Genomic DNA, 21435 nt, shown 5'->3' on the forward strand with positions numbered 1-21435 from the left:
TTTTGTGGATAGATCACACCACCATCAGCATCAGCCGCAGAACCAATATGCCGTGCGGGTTGTGGGAGGTTATTTGTCAATATACTTCACTATGATAATCAAGTGCGGGCTGGTGAAGGTGAGCAGCACACATGTGCAAATATCAGGAGCTGCAGTGAATTTGAATTGAATTGTCACCCTGGGCTCCATTGCAAATGGGACATGCCATCTCAAAGGATTTTCTCAGCTGAATTAAATGTTATTGAAAAATAATAATACATTCTAAGGATTATCTAAAACAGGAGATGTTTTCGCAGCTGGCTGTACAACATCTTTGTTCCGCTCGTGGAAAACAGCATCAGAGATCACCTGCAAAATCAGGTTTGGGCATTTCTAGTCTACGCCTTTTACTCACACATCAGCAACGTGTTTTCTATTTATGATTCTTCACGTTATCATATATGCAAAAATACATAAGAGTACATACATACCCAATTTGACCAAATATATCTTGTATTTCAGTTAACCTTTCAGTTACAGATTTAGAATGTTTAACGACTTGTAATTTAACTTTTAATCACACACCGCACTGATATAAAGAGTCGGCTATAAACCCAATTGAATGTCTGGTGTCGGGGCTGATGCCTTAGTTACAGCATTGCAGCTGGACCTGTAGTTATACTTATGTAATGCGAGCAAGGACAGGGTCACGTGAGTGTGGGCGGAGTCAGGGTCACGTGAGGAGGAGGAGTCCGGGTCACGTGAGGGGGAGGATATAAGGGGAGAACCGGAAGGGGATCGGGAGTGGAGACAGGATAGAGAAGGGAGAGGCCACGCGGAGAGCTGGCGAGGAGTGGCGCGATTGCCACGAGGCTGGAGTCACGGCACCGTCGGCCAGCGGTGTTCGTGGAGCAGCGGGGGTGTCTGCAGAGTGTGCGGGAGCACTCGGAGCAGCAGAGTGGCTGCTGGGTGTGCGGAGTCACACGTAGCAGCTAGGGGGCTGCGGAGTGTGCAGAGCACACGGGCAGCGGGGTGGCTGCAGAGAGAGAGAGCGGGAGCGGAGGACTCGGACGACGTGCGGAGGCACAAGGCGGAGAAGGTGCGGGTCGGAGCGGAGACATCGCGGGGTGCGAGCAAGAACCCAATAAAGGACACGGAGAACAACATCGGTTGAGAGTCCTTTATTACACTTACCCATGACACAAAGTAGCCGTGAATCAGTGGGGATCCTTGGGTCATGGGGATATCTAGGCTGCCCTGGCTCCCACGGACAAGACTGGAAAATGCGAGGGTGCTCGATAAAGTAGGGGTGGTATTGCTTTGATTCTGTAGGTTAGCCTGGTTGGAGGGATGAATGCAGATTGACCAGCACACAGAGATGGGAATTGCATCGACTAAAGCGTTCAGTCTCGTGCAGGCCGCCAGCTCATAAAAAAAACTGCATGTGTGAGAAATTGTGTCGTTTTAGACGACTCGCAAAGTTAAGAAAATGTGGGCTAGCCTGCCGGTTCTTTGAGCAGGTGGTCTGATTAAAGCCGAGATATTTTGTAAAGGTGATTCTGCACACCTGTGCATATTGTTAAATCAACTGTGTTCTGACCAGCACTAATTGTTCTGTTGTGAAGGGTTTTCTCGTCGCAGATTTTAATCACAGATCAGTATTGAGGAGTGTTAGGATTGTTTATTTTTTCTTCCTCAGCACCTTAGTAACGATGTAGTTTAGGGTCATTATACTCAGGATTTGTCTCGTAACTATACATAAGTCTTTATTAAACAACTTCAGTAGATTTCAGTAGCAACAACGAAGCCAACCTTACAGCAACAGTAACCATTCTCTTCCTCAACTATCTCACCCCCTGTTAATGTTACACGTACGTGCGCGTTTTCTACACATGCCATGTCCTGACAATTAAATCGGCCTCGATTTAGAGAGAATGAAGAACTGTCATTTACAAACAATAGCAGAAACAATATCGATGTTAAAGATCAGCGAACTAAACCACTCTCGGGCCATAATGTTCACAATTTCTCCGAGAACATTGGCGTCAAATTATTAGCGACGGACGACGCCGACGCCGCTGCCATCTATGGAATGACGGAGAGGTTGAATTATCTGACGTAATGTCTGTAGAAATCAAAACATTAGCACTGCCGATGTCGATCTGATGCTGTCACGATGGCAATTCGGGTGACATCTCCACCTCACTGCAACCTGTCATTCTCATCCTCTCATCGATGATGCTACAACTTCAGTTTAGACACGTGGCGTAGCGACGTGTACCTTCAGTTGGCTTCTTGATCCAATTCTCAACACGATACGTGTCAAAAGGTTGCACCTTATTGACTACGGATTGTACCTTGAACTTGGGGTGCATGCGTGTCAGAATGGTGTGCATCGGCTCCCATTACATGAAAATTACATCGCTCATGGTGCACTTCATGTTACCATGGTGATGCTTATCATAGGTCCTCTTTATATACCACCGCTTCTGTTCTATACGTTGATGTGCAACTGCTTGAAGTTCAGCTGGTGGTTGCCAAGGCCCGACGTCATCCATGTCTGCACAATGATAACTCCATCTTCAAAACGAGCTGTGTAACCATGGCCGAGTTGGAAGGGGCTCTCCCTTGTCGTTCTGTTGACAGCACAATTTAGATTGCATTCAATGATCTTCATATTGTCATCCCATCATGATCATCTTCCCTCCGGCTCAGGGTCACGATGAGAGGCGCCATCCATTCTATTAATATGCTCAACTTGTCCATTGTGTTGTGGGTTCTAGATTTGAAGTTTTCGTGACTGCAAGGATCCATACTCTTTGGTTTTTTCGGTAAAGTCACGTAGATTAAAAAAATAAACAAATAAATTAAATCACGACGTTTCGGAGGCAACACAAGCGTGTGTCTTCAGGTGGAACCGTCACAACAAAATGACTGTATCAAGTGAAGAGAGCTCTAAGAGACACAACCTTATATACTGGTTAAGGGGAGGAGCCAGGATGGGCCGTGGGGGGGGGGGTATAAGCTGGTGAGGTGACGACCTGTGCTGCAGCTGCGGCTACGCCTGGAGCTTGGTGATGTATATGGCGGAAGTAGATAAGCGAGCTCGGATTAAGCCACCTTTTGTTATGCTCGCCGGTGGGTTATATTCCAAAGCAGGCAAGCAGTGTGTGAAAAGCTAAAAAAACTATTATGGCTGTACAATTATAAGGCAGCTAGAGTTTGGCTTGGTTAATGACATCTTTCCAATGATTGCTTAATTTAAAACCATCCTCTCGGTTGAAGTTGTGTCTATGTTTGTATATCTGGATGGCTTCATGGACAAATCTTTGGTAGTACCCGGGAGGTTTGCAGAGTACTTTGGTATCGGAGAAAACAATATCATGAGAACCCGCTGTGTTGAAACAATGATCAGCCACGGCCGAATAATTCGTTCTGCCGTGTTTCAAATCTGATTTGTGCTCGCGAATTCGTTCAGAAATGTCGTTTCGTCTCCCCAATATAGCAGTCACCACAGGTACAACTCAATTTGTAAACACCGGGGTACTGTAAGTCAGGAATGACATCCTTTACGGATGGGATCAGATCACGGATTTTGTGTACTGTATTGAATCGGACCTGGATATTGTGTTTGTTTAGAATTTTGGAAATATTTTTGGTAACGCCTACTATGTATGGCAACGTGATGATTTTGATCAGAGTTTCAGGTGGTTGTTTCTGCATGGTGGGAGAAACAGCTTGGCGGATAATACGGTCAGAGTATCCGTTCATCTTGAGGGCCAGATGTAAATGTTTTAATTCACTGGCCAGGTGGTGTTGGTCTGAGATGTAATGAGCCCTATGGTATAGTGTTTTGATGAGGGAATTATTTTGAGCTGGGTGGTGGTGGGAATCAGGCTTCAAGTAGGAATCTGTGTGGGTGGCCTTCCTGTAAACAGAATGTCCCAAAGAGCCATCAGGCCTCCTCTCAAACAGAACATCCAAGAATGGTAGCTTGCCATCTTTCTCCACTTCCATGTATGAATACAGAATGTTATCCCACCGTTGCCACCAGATGTGGAAGAGTGCAGCACACATAAGTAGAGTTGCTTCAAGGTCAGCTTTATTCACACTCACTTTGGAGAGTGTAAGATTTTCGATCTCTCATGTGACACCATTGTCTTTGCTCTATGTATTTGCTTCATTGTATATTTAATTTGACTTATTTTTCTTTTGTAATTTTGGTAACCCAGATCGCCCTTGCAAATGAGACTATGCTGGTCTCTTGAGTTCTCACCTGGTTAAACAAATGAAACTTGAAGTTACACAAAACATTAAACAGACAACTGTTTTATTATCGCTTTATTAATTTGGTTGTTGTTTTATTATATATTTCAGATATGCCAAACAGTACTTGATGGCATCAGTAACCTGGAACGGAATCTTCAGGAGATCTCAAGTGAGAGGACCCCACTTCACCAGATCCCACCTTGCATGAGCTCGTCCACTTGTAAAATGGGCTCAGTCTACATTTACAAACGAGATTACAGTTGCATGAAATACATTTTTTCACGAGTGGCACAAAAGTGGGGAAGGCACTTTAACAACACTTTGCAGACAGTGGCGCAAAAGCAAGTCGATGAAATGTGGCTCACAGTGGCATGGTTACTATGGGCTGCACGTGGACTAATGGAGCCTATTACACGTATATACACGTGTAGCTCTACTTACAACTGCCGCCACTACGCTAAAGAGTGCTCACACGCAGAAAAAAAACAGCTGTACACGCGAAAATGTACACGTGTTTTTTTGGTTTTAAATACTCTTTTGACTTACAGTGATAACGCTTGTGCCTTTAGGACTGATTTCTGATTCTTTGTTCTCCCCCTGTTCTACATTACGCTCCTCTGGATTCTCCAATTATCTTCCATAGGTCAAGGAAGCATACAATGTAACTCGTATTTGTCAAACATTTACACGATTGGGATCACACACAGTCGCAACACAGCGACTTAACAAAATATTTCCCGACTGCAAAAACTTGGCAGGACTCAGGGAGGCTTTTCCGGGTAAACTAGCTTAAATAAATATATTTTATTCGAGTGTTTGTGGTCGGCAGACCTGAAAGTGAAACTTTAAGAGGATTTTTTTCTCCAGTTTTTACGTTTTGATTATCACAACAATGTATGTTTTCTAAGTATGTATGGTAAAAGAAAGTATGATATTGTTCTGCTTGCTCACCCAGAGTGCCTCACTGAGTGTCAAGAAAATTGTTCAGGAGCATCCTGCCAAGTTTTTCCAGTCGGGGGCAGTATTACTGCTGTGTGCTATTTTAATCGAGTAATTTGCAAATACGTTTTCAGCATTGAGATATTTGGCTAATACCAGTTACATTGTAATGGTTTTCTTGGCCTATAGAAGAAACCAAATAAGCCGCAGGAAATCCATGCAGAACAAGTGTAGAACAGACTCCACACAGAAAGATACCCTCGTCAGGATTTAAACACACGCCCTTCTTGTTGTCACCCGACATATACGAATGCAGAGCTGTGCATGTTCCTCGTGTGCGTGCATTGTACGTTTCGCGAGTTCTGATCCTTCCGCTGTGTTTGCTGGTGTCGCAGTGACGTCGAAGGTGGACGAGTTCACAGAGGTGGACTACACCCTCGTGAGCCCCCCCGACATCACGGCAATCACCATCGACATGAACTGCAAGGTTACTCCATTCTCTTGCTGATATTCTCCACGATGGCACGCGTGATTATTTTGTGGTAATCGCTGCCAGGTTTGCGCTCCACGTCGGGAAGCGTCCTCAGGAAGGATGGCGCAGCGACGACGCTCGCACCTCACGGAATGAAGGGTCCTGGGTTCAATCCCCGACTCTGGTGCCTTTCTGTGTGTAATTTGTTGGTTCTCCCCCTGTTCACACACACACTGTAACTGATATTGGCCAATGATCCAAAACCTGAAAAATCACCTGAAAATTACCCAATTTTCAGGTGATATCACCCACTGCTCTGAAAACATGGCACGACCCTCGAGAAAAACGTATTTACACTTAGTGAGGGTTTCATGGTTAAACAAGCGTAGTCATAACAATGATAATCAAAGCCATTGTGTTTTCTCGTTTCCCACAGGGAGAGTTCTACAGCCTGGCACACAGAGCGGAGTTCCCAAAGCCACCGCCCCCTATGGACCTCGGGGCCTCAGCAGACCGCATGCTGTACTTTGGCCTATCTCAATACCTGTTCAACAGTGCCGGCTTCGCGTACCACACCTCTGATGCCCTCAAATGCGTCGTCAATGATCAGATGGTGAGGAAATCCATATGTGGATGAAATGACTGCTTCCTTCTTTCTATACCTCTCCCTCCACATACAGAAAAAAAAAACTTTTTGTATGCATAATATTGGCCACGCAGCCTTCTGGGAGTAAAATTTTGTAAGCAGCATTGGAACGTAATCTATCTATATATAAAAGGGAAATTTGTGATTGTGTGTCTGTTCAAAATGTTTAGCATTCTTCCCGACATGCAACAAACTTGAAATTTGCCATGTGGGTACTTTCCAGACTGTACACCATGCAAAAATTATAAAAATAGACTTTTATATTTTTGGGGGGGGGGGGGCGCAATAATGCATATTTTTTGCACGTCAAGTGAACTGTGACGTCACATCTGTCATGTCGCCCGCGCATGTGCAGTGCTTGGCGCGCTGCGCTACGAACCCGGCGACCCGAGTTCGATTCCCGCTCACGGCCACCACCGGTGTACGATTATTTCAGCCGGTCCTGGGCCTCCCCTAGGTCGGCTCAGCCTCGTGGCGATATAAAAAAAGCACATTTGTCGTAATCATCATTTATTTTCCCACGATTCGCAACCCCAGTCAGAAAGTCTTGCGGAGTGCGTCAAAAACCAGTTCTCATGATGTCGAAGCAGTCGGAAGACGAATGTTCAATGAGCAGCTGAACACGAAGCTTCACAGTATGTTGCCGTATAGCAGCACCCAGCCTGATGAATATTGGCTCCGTGTTCCAAAGGCAGATTTCACTCGTGCGGTGGACTTAGTCGGATTTTAGGCTGTTTTATGAGGACCCATGTGTTATGCTGCCACTGATGTACTGTCAATTTCGTCTATTGGTTGAATACAAGCAAAATCTGGACCGGTTTCAATATGAAGTGTTTCATCAGCAGAGTCACACTTGCTTGAACCAATGCTGGTGAACTGCCAGCCGTTAATAGGCAAGGACCCTGTCCTTTAGTTATGGGTCATAGTAAGGACGTGTGGCCGATGGGATGTGTAAAATATATTTTTTAAATGTTGTGTGGAGCGACAGATATGTGAAGGAGGCGAATTGTCTTCTCGTTTATTTTGTTACATTTTAAAGTTTGCTTCTGATTTATAAATTTAAAACTACATTTTTTAGAACTGCTTTTTGTGTCTAGTTTGTTGTCACACATCCGATTAGCACGGGCTGGCTACGCACGGCGGTGCAAAATAAGTTCAACACACATTTACAGAACTTGAAGTTCACTCCAAGTAATGGCATCAGCTGTTCACCTTATGGTAGAGATGTTGCCCATAAAGTGCATGCTGTGACGCTGCATGGACACGTGTGTTTCTGTTGTAGCTGCCGAAAGATGCTCCTCTCCACCTGAACATCTCCAGCCTGGCTATACTGATGCCCAAGGTATGATTCCATTCCTTATGCCTGTCCTGGTGGGATGTTTTTGGCATATATCTTCGTCTATTTACATACGAGTGCAAATTTCCATTTTCACATTCCTTTAAATTAACCATATCGTGCAGATTCCCAGCAGACACGCGACTTAACAACTTTCCATGAGAATCAACATTGTCGACAGAGCCATAGACAGTGCCTCGCACGATTGCTTACGATGCGTGACAAAGGTGTGTTTATTACTCGGGCTGATGATTACAGCTGGGACAGTCGGCCGATTTACATCGAATAGACTCAACTCGTAATAAACTGCTCGATGACTTGGGACCGGCTGCCTGCCGAAGGCGGACCCCCCCCTCCCCCCACGTGACCCACGCCCGGCAGGACGTGGCCAGTGAAGCCCGAGACTTCAGCGAACACTGCCCATCACCTTCCCCGGAGTTGAGACTTTTTTGTCAATTAATTTAATGGATTGTGATAACTCGACGAATCGGACCAATGATTGGCAATCGATTACCTAAATAATCGGATAGCAGCCCAGCTCTGCTGATAATTATGCAATGTAATATATGTAGAGTCTGTTCTCCTCTAACGCGGTAGTTGTGTTCCTGAAGAACACCACGTTACTGAAAGAACGCGTTGTAATAAATCATATATAACACAGGGTAACGCACAGTCCGCAATAACACGTCAGTTACGTATATGCAGGCTGAGCAAAGACTGAGGCATGTGGGTAGCATCTAGAAGCTTCCAACAGCATTCCACCTTGTGTGATGCTACACCGAGGTAGCCACACAACAGCTTATTCCTGTTTAACACGTAGGAGGCTTTCACGACCAATATCATCCATAAGAGTTTTTTTTGGGTTAGATCGCGTAAATATATAAATGTGTCTTTAAAACCCTCCACCACCCGACACAGCCAACTAGTCAGGGTTGTCACGTAAATAGAACGTGGCCAATTCGTCACAAGTACAGCACACCGGTGTGTTGGAGAGCCAAGCCACAACATTTACAATCTGAGTACGACGTTTCGCCAGTAATTACAACTAGCTTCATCAGGCGACAGCCATATCTGTGGAGAAGTCTAACTCTTCCGTTCCTTATTCCTACTCGCGCGACGTAGTGATATTCACTCAATCGTGTTATATCCAATTTGCGTCATGAAAGCACGCGTTATTGGAGAACAGACTGTACATGTATTATTATAACTATGCTTATTTACCCAGTCTCACGAGGTCTTGTGACTCTCTCTCCAAGGAAGGGCTTGCCAAGTGTCTGCTGTCGGTGACGATAATTGCTACGTAAATTCCCAGCTGAGTAATGTTCCAAATAACTTTTTGAAAATTTGTAGCATGAGATGTACGTAGATAAGGGCTCTAATTATCAAGGGAAGAGAAGCTATACCGTGCTGTATTGGTGTAACGTGACGTTGTGTTTCTAGTTACGGAAGATGTTTCCCGATCTCCCCGTGGAGCTGTTGATTGCATCCCGCGAGCCCCCGTCTCTCTTGATGACTGCGGGGAACCTCTCCCTGTGCGTCGACGCAGCGGTGGACGTTGTGGCCGTGTGGCCCAACAGCTCACAGGCATTCCTCTTCTCCCTCGACGTGGTAAGCATTGGGAACTGTCGCCGAGATTATTTCGTTTTCAAACAGTTGCTGAGCACAAGCCCAACAGCTCAAAAACGTCAAATGGCCAGAAAGCAACATAACTGTTGAATTTAGACTTAAAACGTTCGTGACTGCAGGAATAAATGTTGCTTTTATTATTTTAAATGTATTCTTTTTGTTTCTATTTTTTTTTTATCTACGTGACTTTACCGAAATAACAAAGAATATAACTCTTGAAGTAATGAATACAATAGGAGTCAATGCGTTTTTTATGAATTGAGAGTTTGAATATAAGAGTTTGAGAAATTAGATTACGGGAATGGAATTCCAATGTGGATTGGTGCGAGCGAAGCGGAAAGATAAGTGTTGTGATCTGCAGTGTGGCGAATGGGTGAGTGCATGAAAGGGTGAGTGTGTGCGTGAGTGGTGAGACGGTGAATGACTGCCCTAGGAGCTCACGATCACAATTCACTATTTCATCTCATCAACAAAATTATTTGAAGCACCACACCTTTTAATGCATTTCAGGGAAAGAGTGGTGATCTGATCTCCAACCCCAGGAACATGTCTGCAGGTTTTATGAGCATTTCTCTGATGGCTTAGGGAAGGGAAACCCCTACAGTACAGATTGAGTAAGGATTGAGTAAGGATTGCTTGACTTTGCTGGGGCTGCTGTAGCTCAAATATTGGAGTAAATATCCGGCCCTGCAAGGAGTTGGCTAATGTGTCATCTGTTGAGGAAGTAAGAAGAGCAGAAAAAGTGCCAGGTGGAAATTACCTCCCAAGCGAATTATTGAGGGTGTAAATTTTGTGTAAGCTCCCCGAGGTGGCATCATTACATTCCCCTGGGATACAGGACAGCTTCAACAGGAATGGAAGGATCGGAATTATACTCTGGTGGCCCCCCTCTTTAGTAATGAGGATCATACAGATTGCAACAACTACAGGGGCATCTCCCTTGCCAGGCACACTGAGGAGAGGCTTGCGGAGTATAAATTTGGTTTAAGGTCAGGGTGGTCCTGCACGGATGCCATATTATCTGTCTGTCTGCTACAGCACAGGTGTAGGGAATTCCAACAGGACCTACATCTCTGCTTTATTGACCTGGTCAAGTCCCTGACTCTCTGCTCGCAATCATTAAGAACCTAAGGACTTTCGTGATGGTGGGCAGGCCCGGGTAAAGCTACGTTGCCAGGAGTCGGATTCATTCCCAGTTCACCTTGGAGTGTGACAGAGATGTCGTCTGGCACCAACACTATTTAACATAATCTTTGACCACATAGTTCGAGAAGCTTTCCATGGCTGTACCAGAGAAACTTCCATTTGGTACGCTACTGGGCAGTTGGAGGCAATTTCCCTCCAACAACAACAGAGGGCACAGGTGGTGCATCTGCCAGTTATCTCAGTAAGTCAACCCATGGCACCTGGGTCTGTCCCGTGACTTCTTGTCAACGAGCTTTCGACACTTCAAGTGGCTTCGGATTGCACCTGGCCTGGCACAAACGCCAAGGTGATGTCATCGCCACTTAGTGGCAAATGGCGGCTGTTGCTGTGTTGTTGTGACCTCCAGTAGACAAAACAGCTAATATGATAGTAGAACTGTCAAAGTGTGAGGTGACTGACCGCGAGTGACTGGAGTGAATAAGTGAGTGTTGGATCATCAATCATCCCTGGCTGCTTTACTCTGAATCCCTGGGTGCATGCCCCTCCCCATCCCCTGTGATACGCGTGGTGCTCGCTTGCCGCCACTCTCTGTGTGGGTCATGTACATGGGTTGCCATGTTCTTGCAGAATGTTTCTCTTACCACCAAACTCACAATCGATGCTGACAAGCTACATGGCATCCTTGAGCTGGACAGGTAAATTGCAAGAACTGTATTGCGACACCATTGTCACACAAAACACACGTTGATGCACATCTAACCTTTGAAATGTATTATTGTACATGTGTTAATGAAAGCTCAGGATCTAAAATAATCCCAAATTTAGTTTAACATGTAAGCTTTCACGACCAATAATATCCGTAACAAAGGCTTTTTTGGGTTAGATCACGTAAATATAAATCGCCTGATGAAGCTGTTTGTAATCACCAGCGAAACGTCGTACTCAAATTGTAAATGTTGTGGACTTACTCTCCAGCGCACCAGTGTGCTGAACAAGTAACTAATTGGAACGTTTTGTTAACGTGACAAACCTAACTAATTGACTGTGTCAGGTGGTGGCGAGTTTAACGACACATTCAAATTTACGCAATCTCACCCAAAAAACCTCGATTATGAATCCCAAGGTTGCGTACCCTTTTTGCCAACATAATATTAAATTCACATCCACAATGAGCAGCACATGGGCGACAGGATAATTGTGTCCCCACACGATAAAACCTCATAATCATGACAGAAAAATAGTTTGGGCTAGAAAACCATTCGTTTAAAACAACACAGAGCAACGTGTCAACAGCGCTCAGCCTATGAGCTTTACTCAAGAGCCATCGGCAGGTCCAGGGCCACGATGCATTTCTACAAAACCCGCTGAAGTTTGTTTTTGTCGGTGTAATAACCAAAACATGCGTGCTGTCTACTTCAGTGGACGGAAAAGATCATGTGACGTCATTCACAAGAGTTAGGCCATTGTGTGTCCATATCACGGTCTAATTTTCCCAAATTTGAATTATCCTGCTCAGCACCATAATTACAATGACAAAAATGTGTATATTATTTATATATTCACGAACATATAGAGAATTTTTATATAAATGCTTACAATGCAGTACTGCATTCCAGACATTTGGAAAAGTGATATTTCTGTACTTTTAACTTGTATATGATTATGTGTACACAGCATTAAAATCAGTGAACTCAAGTCTGCAGTGGGTTCTGTACCGGTAAGTGTGTTTTTTATTGTATCTTGGAAATTGTGCGACCAAATTCCTGACACAGCAACATTCAAATGTTAGAGATGTAAATGAGCCCATCTCGGTGAAAATAAGAATCCTAACCGGGAGGCCATTATGGGAATTTAAATTATGCTCATCGCAGGATTTCAACTCAAAGCACTAGATTATTGGCCCAGTGACAAACAAGTGATTAAGGACGTTACATTTCAGGGAAGATTTAACAACACAGAGAGGCGTAGTCATCATGCCGTGCATGCATGCCATCTGACTACCACGCTGCATGTACAATGTTCTCAGGCTCAGTTCAGTTGCTCGATGGCACTGTCTTGCTTCCAAAGACTCATTAGTGGCTCAGCCATGGATTGCCTCAGACTCAGCTCATGGAAAAACCTGAAAATGGCTGGGACCGTGCTCAGAGTCGGCTCAAGTTGAGCACAGCTTCGAGCTGGCTGATCACTTGAGCCAGAGTCAAGCCTGAGCCGATCCGCGACTAAGAATATGGGCCTCAAAGTGTTCACGCATTCAGCTTTGTCGAGCTAGTGGCTTAACAAGACTGAGCGCATTGTACTTCCAACATTATGGTCATGTGACATGTATGCAAGACGCGATGGGAGTCATTCCTTCCTGCTGTTTGTGAGCACACCTTTGTGTTGTTATATTTACTTGTTTATATCCTGCACACATTCTCCGGTTGTGAAAGCTGGCAGGTTAGGAAGTTGTAGACAAAGTGGACACGTGAAACGAATGAAAACCAGTAGGGTGCCGAAAAATGTGAGTGCCATTGAAATACAGGGAAAGAGACCGAGGGGCCATCTAGGAACATGATGGAGTGAGACGATACGGATGTGGAGATGGATGTGAGGATTTGAGAGTGGTGGAGGAATACGAGAGAGATTGGAGGATGGGTGAAGGTGGAGGGACTGTCTGTAACCTCGGTAAAGATAAATCATATCTATCCTAGTGATTTTCTGAAATTGAATACATGATATAACGAAGTACAGTGATACCTCGGTTCACGAACTTAATTCGTGAACTGACTCTGGTCGTGAACCGAATTGGTCGTGAACCGAGGCACATTTTCCCATAGGGTTCAATGTAAATCCGGTTAATCCGTTCTGACCTTTTTTTTTGGTTTTTGAAGCACAAAAATATGAAACAAATGACAATACACATTACTGTAGTACAGTACAGTATAGTAATGTATAAAGAGAGAACACTAACCTTGCTTGAGATGACTTCTGGCATGGAGGAAGGCAGGTGGGAGGCGGGTGGGAGGCGGTTATTGTTTGGGAGTCCAGTACAGTAAGCAATCAAACGGGTGAACTGTACAATACAGTAAGTACAGTATTGTACAGTACAGTAGTACAGTACTGTATGTGCTAAAAAGCACACCAAAAAGCAAAAAGTCACTGAAAGTGTCTTCACAGTACTCACAGTACTTCTTTCTGTGTCTCTTCTTCTCTCCACGATCTTCCTACAGGAAGTCACGACCATGTGACAGCCTGGAAATAGCATTAAAATGGCCGCGGCTCCAGTTCGTGAACCGAAGCATATTTTTATGAACTTTTTTGTTCGTGAACCGAGTTGTTCGTGAACCGAAGCGTTCGTGAACCGAGGTATCACTGGTATTCATCATCTTGTTTATCCAAGTACGCTGCTAAACATGGACCTCTTTGTGTGTTTTTCACTGCAGGTGATGGCATTTCAGTTGGGCATAAAGTTCATTACTGAAAAGATCGTCCTACCAAAAGTGAACGGTAATTCATAAATTGTAAAGTTAATCATTGTCCAACTGCACTTTGTGTCTGCACATTTGTGAAAGCGAGGGAAGCATTCCCAAAGATAAGTTAATGTACTTATTCATCGATGTGGCAACACCGTTACTCAAGCAACATCTACACCTTTATGATGAACACGACTTTACGACCAGAACTTAACGGCAAATCTACACTGTCTGGGCCCAAGAGAATAGAGGGTATGAACTTCTTTCACATCTTATGTTATAATCGGAGGTGCGGATAAAGGACAACAAACTAAACAATACAAGTAGTGATAAAGAAATTCGTTTTCAATTTGGATGTAAAAGAGCATAGCACCAGTGGCTCCCTAAATATCGAAAAGAATACCATTCAGGACAGCCGTAAAGTGCATCTGAATGTGCACGATGCAGTGACCGTCTTTGTTCAATGGTTAGCCAAAAGTCGCTTCGAGGATGGCCGGAGTTTGCGTTATGGTCACCTTCTTCTTTGATATCGCCTTTGTAGAGCAACCATGAGATATTAAATTGTAAGTGATGTAGCCGTTCACTTTATTTATCTGAGAGTTGATTAAGTGCATGTACACCCACCCTCCACCTTCACATTTACTTATGTATGGGGCAGTGCAAATTTCTGTGGTCTATGGTGTTGGCATTCATAGCCACACAGGAGTCTCTGATTTTCCACTTGTGCATTCGGTGTCCAGTGCATATTCCATGGTTTGTGCCGATCTGGTTAAGTGCTGCCTATTATTCCTGTAGAAGATGGAAGCCGGGAAGGTTATTTAGAAGCAATAATTATTTTAAAATGTACGTCTCAATAATAATCACTGGACAGCCTACATTACGAGTGATGCGAGCTCCAGTGCAACATGGAAAGATTGACTCAACACGTTAATTTATGGCCATTAGGATTTAGACTTAAGCGGACCGCATGTGCACCAATGTAGACCTCCGGAGCTGTTAACTCTAAGCAACTGGCATGTGGATTGGCAGGAATTAAGCGTCTCGGGATTGGCTATCGAAACGTCTGGAGATAAAACTACCGTGGCCATAGAAGTGTATTCTCGGTGAAATCTTTCCTGACCAAAATGTGTTAACGATATTAAGGGGTTACAACTACATGTAATTACAGCCACAACACCGTATCCATACAAGGCTTACATTGATGATGAGGGATATAGGTGAGGTTCAAAACTGTGTTATGGGCACGCAGTCCAGACCTTCCCAAAAACCCTGGCTGTTGAAGCAGATATTTCAGCCTGCTGAGGAAAACATTGCAGCCATTTCCCTGCATATAATGCCTGACACCCGAGAATGAGGAGGCTTACCAGTCTTCACCTTGAGCTGCAAACATAGTCAGTGCTGCAAAGGTTGCACTATGATCATGCGTTTCTGAGAAAATGGAAACTGCCTTATCAGCCACAATCACAAATCACTATTTCATACCATTTAAAAAATAACTTGCAGCACCAACCTGCAGGTTTGCTGTGTATTCTGATATCTTGGGGAGGGTGGAACCACTCAGCTCAAACGAATGTCATGACCCTGCTAGGGCCATGGAACCTCAAAAGATAGGCACCACTTGTGAATAGCTCGCTGATGTGCCATCTGCTGAGTGTGAAAGATGAGCGATCCAGAATCAGACACGGGTAAAGCGGCATGCAGGGTTTTACATCCTAAGTGAACCGCTTAAGGAGGGTGACATGACATTATTACAGCTGCTTGGACCACATGATGGGTTCCCTAGGAATGGAAATATGCCCTAGTTGACCATGTTGATTGCCTCTTTTTTTAATCATGTGGACCGCACTTCTTAGAACCAGGTGGTTATGATGGGCGGTCATCTGGCAGAAGGATGCATTGGTCAGATCGACAAAATTAGAACCACGTTGTGGGGAAGTCATTGGTTTTTATAGTACGGATAGACGTAGCCCAGCAATATGAATGTGGAATTTCCACCTCTGGCTCAGGGATGTAGACAGGATGAGCACCAATTCGCCACTACTAATTTGAACAGGAATCACGTGACGTTTATTTATCTTATTTAATACTTGAGGTCCATATGATTGAAATAATTGTGCAACGTTGGTCCGAGCGTTTCTCATTCGTTGCTAACAAAAGTTTAGTGGTACCTCTAACTGGCAGTGCCGCACTACCCAGCTACCTCTGCGTTTACTGCGTTGCTCCAGCCGGCTTTACCAGTGCTGACCACAGCGGTGTGATCCCCTTTGTGGACCTCGCAGGGAGACTTCAGAAGGGCATCCCTCTGCCCATGATGAAGAATGTGAGGCTCGTGAATGCGCAGCTGCTCAACAAGGAGGTAAGGTCAGATTTCCCGGGAGAATTTGGAAATAATGATAGATTATTCGTTGGGATCGAGCAATTCCTACTCTGAACAGCGATGGTAGGAGCTGCCACGGTGTAATGGTTGCCATGCTGGACTTGCAATGCAGAAGTCGCCAGTTGATCCCATCTCCCATGCCGCAGCAGTTGAAACTATGACACAATTAATAACATTCACGAATATAATCATCATTAGTAACGTAAACATACGTTTGCCAGTATTAATATGGTAATAATACAGGAAGTGTTAAGATGTTCAAAGACCGTATAGAAACACCTATTACAAGGTATCAAATCAGCATTAACCACACAGACTCGTGGTAAAACATGCAAACAAATATGCTTCGATAATATATGCATTGTCCTTGAAACTGATTGGACTACAATCAGTTAAAACTGACAAAAATGGTCCCGTAGGTCAAACTGCTCAACCCCAGCTAATAATGCGTTGGCGTTTCCATCGCCAGTTGGCGTTCATTGCTCTATCGCACCGGTGAGACAAAGTCATCAAGGAGGTTGTCTCTGGTGTAGGACAATGCATACATCATCAAAGCATGTTTGTTTGCATGCTTTGCCACATGTGTGTGGTTAATGCAGACTTGATGCCTTGTAATATGTGTGTCGGTGAGCAAGAGGGCTGTGATTGAGTGGAGTGATTATTTCAAATACTGTACTGTATGTAGCTGTCAGGAGGTGATATCATAGGCTATATGGGGGCTTTTGCACTGTGGTTCTTCATGTGTGGTGTTACATTTGACGTTTTATTACTGTATTTTAAAATTATGCAGTCATTTGTATTTCTTATGTTTAAAAATGTTGTTCAAAGTTGAGTGCAAAACTTGGGCGGTGAAACATTTCTTAAGCAATTTAACGCGGGAGTCATTTAACGAGTGTTCACTTACCAAGCCATTTTCGTGGAACGTGTCTTGCTCGTTAAGCGAGACACGCCTGTATTAGTATTCGACATCTTAATACAGTACCTGTACTTGCGAAAGCTGTCCCATAGGTAAATATATCTTCGTCTAGACACAGACCGGCTGAAGTGAACGCAGTGAAGATGCCACGGTGACCACGTTGCTTGAGTGACGTCGTGGCGGCCATGATGCATGGGGGTTGTCTTCCTGGCAGCTGATTGGCTGTTGCAATGGGGGCGTTTACGCTTATGTGACGGAACGTTGCGTTCTTGCGAGAATTATTTTACTGGTAGGAACCACCTGGTTCCACCAGCCCACAGGGGATTATTGTGTCCGTCCGTCCGTCGTGCATCCAAAAATGGGAGGGGTGGGGCTGGGTGGAGAGGGGAGGGTGGGGAGGGGCTGGGTGGGGAGGGTGGGGCTGGGTGGGGGTGGGAGGGGTGGGGATGGGTGGGGAGGGGCTGGTCACCCCGTGGTGCCCTTATAAAACTCAACGTTTAACCTACTCACGCCGGCTTGTGCCCGCCCTCACAGTCGGCCATATTTGCGGAATACACCACGCCACCGTTGACCCTGGCCATTGACCGAGCAACCCAACGTTCCTACCAACTCCCTCCGCAGGAATGTGTTATTTTGTCTAAAGTCACGTCGGATCTGACTGCAATCGCAGCCTTAGGGACTTATGCTAAAGTTTTCGACTATTTTGGGCACTGGGATACTAGGATTACTGCCGGTTTCTCCAAAGGGAAACGTTTCCTTGTCACTCGCTGTGGCCTCCAAGAAAAACTCTTCTTCCTGAGGGGCTGAGCTCTGTGTACAGAAGAGGCCCTGTACCGTGCATGGATTGAATAGCTCGATGTGAAACAAGCACAACGCGACAACAATGATACCCACAGCTGCCACACTTCTGTAAGACAATAAAAAGTTGGGAAACATCATGCAAATAAACCAGACCACACAGGTTGAGAAGACCTCAACTCGAACCCATTCACAGTACACATCCAGGCACCGCCGAGTCTGTGGTGACAGACACCTCTTCCGAAGCTGCTCTGTTGTCCAAATCAGTTTTCTCGCTGGGCTTTTAAGGAGCTTCACGCAACAATCACTTTTGTTGAACGACCTTGTTTCCAGCCACAGTCGGCCGCAACTATTTGGTATTTGTACACTTGGTGTCTGCGGAATTTTATAGCGCAAGGCAATGGTCGTGAAGGAAAAGTTGTGTTTGATAGACAAGTCTGCAGTATGTTTACACGAGGGTGGGATGTGGCAATGTGTAATCCCAATTGAGTAATCGGCAGTGAAATATTACGAATTTGGCAAATTTGGACCGTGATGCCAATTCACACAATGGCCTACTCATTTTGAAAGACGTCACGATATCTTATAGTCTACTATGGGTGAAGCTGACGGCACAGAGTATTTTATGGTGAATGTACACCGCGCTAATAACCTGGACAGCCAGTGTGATTCGAACTGCTAAATTCTGCGACATGCGCTCAATCCACTGCAACTGCATCAACTGAGTTAGGCGTTGCGCGAGGTGCGCCCAAAGTACAACCACATTCAGAAGCCCAAAGCTCGGTGGGTGGTGTGTGAAGTACTATTACTGGTAGGAACGAAGTGAACCAGCCTACAATAGATTATATCGTCCGTCCGTCCGTCCGTGTAGCAACATCGCCCCCTACTGCAAAACTTGGCAGGACCCTACAAAAACCTTTAGACTCAGTGACGCTTTCCTGGCTAAACAAGTGTAACATTCCCTTATAATTCCCTGAGATAGCTTTTAATTAAAACATTTAAATTAAAAAATAACTCACAGCGGCCTAAAGCCTACAGCTAGGCCTAAAGCCTAGAACTAGGCCTCAAAATCTCCCTTCGTATCGTACCCCCGCGTGTGTGAAAGGGAGTTAATGTTTAACAATGTTACATTCCCTGATGTTTTTTTTTTAATATAAACATTTACATTTAAAGCTTTTACATTAATAATTAAAACATTTAAATTAAAAATTAACTCACAGCGGCCTAAAGCCTACAGCTAGGCCTAAAGCCTAGAACTAGGCCTCAAACTTTCCCTTTGTATCGTACCCCCGCGTGTGTGAAAGGGAGTTAATGTTTAACAATGCTACATTCCCTGATGTTTTTTTTTAAATAGAAACATTTACATTTAAAGCTTTTACATTAATAATTAAAACATTTAAATTAAAAATTAACTCACAGCGGCCTAAAGCCTACAGCTAGGGCTAAAGCCTAGAACTAGGCCTCAAACTCTCCCTTCGTATCGTACCCCCGCGTGTGTGAAAGGGAGTTAATGTTTAACAATGTTACATTCCCTGATGGTTTTTTTTATAGAAACATTTACATTTAAACCTTTTACATTAATAATTAAAACATTTTAATTAAAAATTAACTCACAGCGGCCTAAAGCCTACAGCTAGGCCTAAAGCCTAGAACTAGGCCTCAAACTCTCCCTTTGTATCGTCCAATTAGGTGTAGCAACATCGCCCCCTACTGCAAACACTTGGCAGGACCCTACAAAAACCTTTACACTCAGTGAGGCTTTCCTGGCTAAACAAGTGTAATAATACATTATGTTTATATTCTTTGGGTATTCGTTCCTACCAGCCCACCCCACAGGGACCTGTTTATGTGCATATCCTATTAGTGGATTATTTGCAGTGAAACTTGGCATGCCTAACAGCCTCGCTGTTAAAATGCAAAGCGTTTAAGGAGGTTGGCCGTTCAGACACGTCGCTCCACCGGCGTTATCCTGCACACACTGATTGACTGGCCACGGAGCAGTGTGAGGATTGAAAGGGTATGAGCCGTCAAATTCCAAGTGAAAGGGGTGGTCAGTTGGATCGGTAAGTTACATTAGCTCGGTTGAGTATGGTCGAGAAGGCCACGCAAAAAATAAAAAGCCTGGTTAACTGTCCCTTGAGGCGCCTTCCAGACACCCGTTATGAATGCATGTTCTGTCTTACTGACTGAATAAAGATAGCCCTTCTTGAAGCAAAGCTTGTGCTCGACTCCTTTACATCTGTAACGTAACGACTTCCGAGACACTGTCTGTAGAGGGCTTCTTTATTATTTTTCGTCGGCATACAGCTACGACTTAAGGACACAGTCACAGGTTATTTAGCGCTGACTGACTATATACCTGGCTGACTATACAGCGACAACAGCGATGCCTAACTATATAGCTGATTGACTATATAGCGACGACGGCGACGGAGAGACGACAGTGATGACGATGACAGCGGCGACCACCAGAACCCCGAACCCCTCGGTGCCCAGAACCCCATTCCTCTCTGCCTTTTATCCTCCCAGCATGGCCATGCCCCGCCCCTGGCCACGCCCCTCTTCTCGCACTCTCCCGCGGGTTCTGGGAGCTTCCGGATAAATCCTCTCTTTGACCCTTGGCCTAGTTTTCCCCCCTTGTGGTTGCTCACGTGCATACTCTCTTCTGTAGTTTGTGTGCAATTCTCCCACCCGTAATTAGTCCTTTTGACCACCAGTCGGCGCACTGTCTCTACACATGTGTGAAGATAAATATTCACCACCATTAATAAGCTTTGCATTGGGATTTGTTCCACTCTGATAATGACTATCTTCTTTTGACAGAAATTTGTTGTCGTGGGCATGGACCTGAAGTACGAACCATAGGTGGGAGGTCCGGGGGCCACCAGAGCTGCCCACGTCGCCTTGGATGGGATCGGCCACCGTGGTGTCACCGATGCTTCATGGCCTCACATGGCAGCGTGTGGGGTCATTCTGCTTGGGAACGTTTTATTTGGTAATCCTGAGGGGGACTATCATTCATTGATTACCAGAATATAACAATAATTAATAAATGATGTTAGGGTTCGGCCAGGTATTGAACCCTCCACTACCCGACGTAATTATGAATCGTAATATTGATTGTGGAAATATAACTACTGTATGCTAATTAACTCTCTTTAAATGAATTATTCTATGTGATTACAAAATACAATAATCATAACTTGGTTCATGATTGTTTTGCTACTTTCCATTCATTGTCTAGTATATTGGTTCAGCATATGTAAGCATGTTGTGACCGATGCTGTCTGTTTGGAAATATGGGTGTGGTGTGTTGCTTTTGCAAAATAAACCGTGATGATGAAATGTGGAGTGTGCTATGGTTAATTCATCTCGCAATATTAACCAGGGGCCCCGGCTCATGCGATGACCACAGTGTGTGACAGGATGCTCACTCACGTGGCCTATAATCCAGCACTGCTGTAGTGGCATTGAGGGCT

General features: G+C 44.7%; 1 protein-coding gene across 1 annotated transcript in view; it reads left to right on the forward strand.

The window, feature by feature from the left end:
- The window catches only part of LOC133348234 (bactericidal permeability-increasing protein-like), a 32474-nt gene extending 11173 nt beyond the window's left edge, over positions 1-21301 (forward strand). Inside the window, exons 5-15 of the mRNA XM_061560952.1 lie at positions 297-360; positions 4357-4417; positions 5583-5674; positions 6096-6272; positions 7588-7647; positions 9082-9249; positions 11041-11108; positions 12088-12130; positions 13836-13899; positions 16145-16221; positions 20780-21301. Coding sequence (XP_061416936.1) covers positions 297-360; positions 4357-4417; positions 5583-5674; positions 6096-6272; positions 7588-7647; positions 9082-9249; positions 11041-11108; positions 12088-12130; positions 13836-13899; positions 16145-16221; positions 20780-20821 — 916 coding nt within the window. The 3' untranslated portion in view covers positions 20822-21301. The remainder of the gene's footprint in view (positions 1-296; positions 361-4356; positions 4418-5582; positions 5675-6095; positions 6273-7587; positions 7648-9081; positions 9250-11040; positions 11109-12087; positions 12131-13835; positions 13900-16144; positions 16222-20779) is intronic.
- The last annotated feature ends 134 nt before the right edge of the window (positions 21302-21435 follow it).

The sequence above is a fragment of the Lethenteron reissneri genome, chromosome 27, assembly GCF_015708825.2.
Source record: "Lethenteron reissneri isolate LAM-NWPU_2019-01 chromosome 27, ASM1570882v1, whole genome shotgun sequence".
NCBI lineage: Eukaryota > Metazoa > Chordata > Hyperoartia > Petromyzontiformes > Petromyzontidae > Lethenteron > Lethenteron reissneri.